Source organism: Parus major, unplaced genomic scaffold (genome assembly GCF_001522545.3).
Source record: "Parus major isolate Abel unplaced genomic scaffold, Parus_major1.1 Scaffold416, whole genome shotgun sequence".
Lineage (NCBI taxonomy): Eukaryota > Metazoa > Chordata > Aves > Passeriformes > Paridae > Parus > Parus major.
In genome coordinates, this window is record NW_015379324.1 from 50189 (window position 1) to 51543 (window position 1355).

The 1355-nt window shown below is 55.1% G+C and overlaps 1 protein-coding gene across 1 annotated transcript in view; it reads left to right on the forward strand.

The window, feature by feature from the left end:
* Positions 1-1355, forward strand: part of UPF1 (UPF1 RNA helicase and ATPase) — a 34647-nt gene that overhangs the window by 29765 nt on the left and 3527 nt on the right. The window contains exons 17-19 of the mRNA XM_033511654.1: positions 366-527; positions 645-862; positions 1128-1250. Of these exons, the coding sequence (XP_033367545.1) occupies positions 366-527; positions 645-862; positions 1128-1247 (500 nt within the window). The 3' untranslated portion in view covers positions 1248-1250. The remainder of the gene's footprint in view (positions 1-365; positions 528-644; positions 863-1127; positions 1251-1355) is intronic.

Here is a 1355-nt window from a genome sequence, read left to right on the forward strand (position 1 = left end):
GATGAATTTGAGGCTGAAATATTTGGGATTTAATTTATTTTGAGAATGTTTGTGATGAATTTGAGGCTGAAATATTTGGGATTTAATTTATTTTGAGAATGTTTGGGATGGATTTGAGGCTGAATGTTTGGGATGTGCCTGGAGTTTGCAGTGTGTAAGCAGAATGCCAGGCAGGTGTGTGCAGAGCAAGGGCAGAATGAGGGGAGGAGGAGTGTGAGGAGTTGAGATGATGCCGTGGGAACGAGCGTGGGCCGGGCGGATTTATGGAATTCCCAGCTGTGGAATAACGAGCGAGGCAGGATCTCTGCTGTGTTTTCATCTGGAAACCCCCACAACTGCCATCCCTGCTTTCTCCCCTTTCCCAGGGCGTCCCTCCAACATGTACTTCCAGACCCACGACCAGATTGGGATGATCAGCGCCGGCCCCAGCCACGTCACTGCCATGAACATTCCCATCCCCTTCAACCTCGTCATGCCCCCCATGCCTCCCCCGGGCTACTTCGGCCAGGCCAACGGCCCCGCTGCAGGTAAAGGGGTAAAGAACCAGCCCAGGAGCCAGCTGGGAGGGCTCAGATTTGGTAAACAATAGGATGTGTTTGGTCAGCTGTGGAATTGCTCACGGTGTGGGGTGATCTCCTCTCCAGGCCGCGGGGCTCCCAAAGGGAAGACCGGCCGCGGAGGGCGGCAGAAAAACCGATTTGGGATTCCTGGCACGAGCCAGTCCAACCTCCCCAACAGCCAGGCCAGCCAGGACGTGGTGTCACAGCCCTTCTCCCAGGGCCCCCTGACACAGGGCTACATCTCCATGAGCCAGCCCTCACAGATGAGTCAGCCTGGGCTCTCCCAGCCGGAATTATCCCAGGTGAGCGCGGGTTGTGGGGCAGCTGGAGGTTCTGGTGACCCCACGAGGCTGGAGCTGCAGCAGTCACACCCTGCACCGCTGGGGCCATGAGGGTGAAATGATTCAGCTGATGAGCAGCTCAAAGAGCCCTTAATGTGGGGAAATTCTGCACCAAAAAATGCAGATTTAAAAAAACCAAAGGCTCCCAGCTTTAGCATTCACCTGGTTCTGCTTTGCACTTGAGCTGACACTGACCTGGAGGCTTCCCTGCCCTCTTCCCTTCCAGGACAGTTACCTTGGTGATGAGTTTAAATCCCAGATTGACGTGGCGCTGTCACAGGACTCAACTTACCAGGGGGAACGAGCATATCAACATGGTGGAGTGACGGGACTGTCACAGTATTAGAGTGTAAGGACCCCTGTGTCCCCTCCTGATCACACTGTGTCCCCTCCTGAGCACACTGTGTCCCCTCCTGATCACACTGTGTCCCCTCCTGATCACACTGTGTCCCCT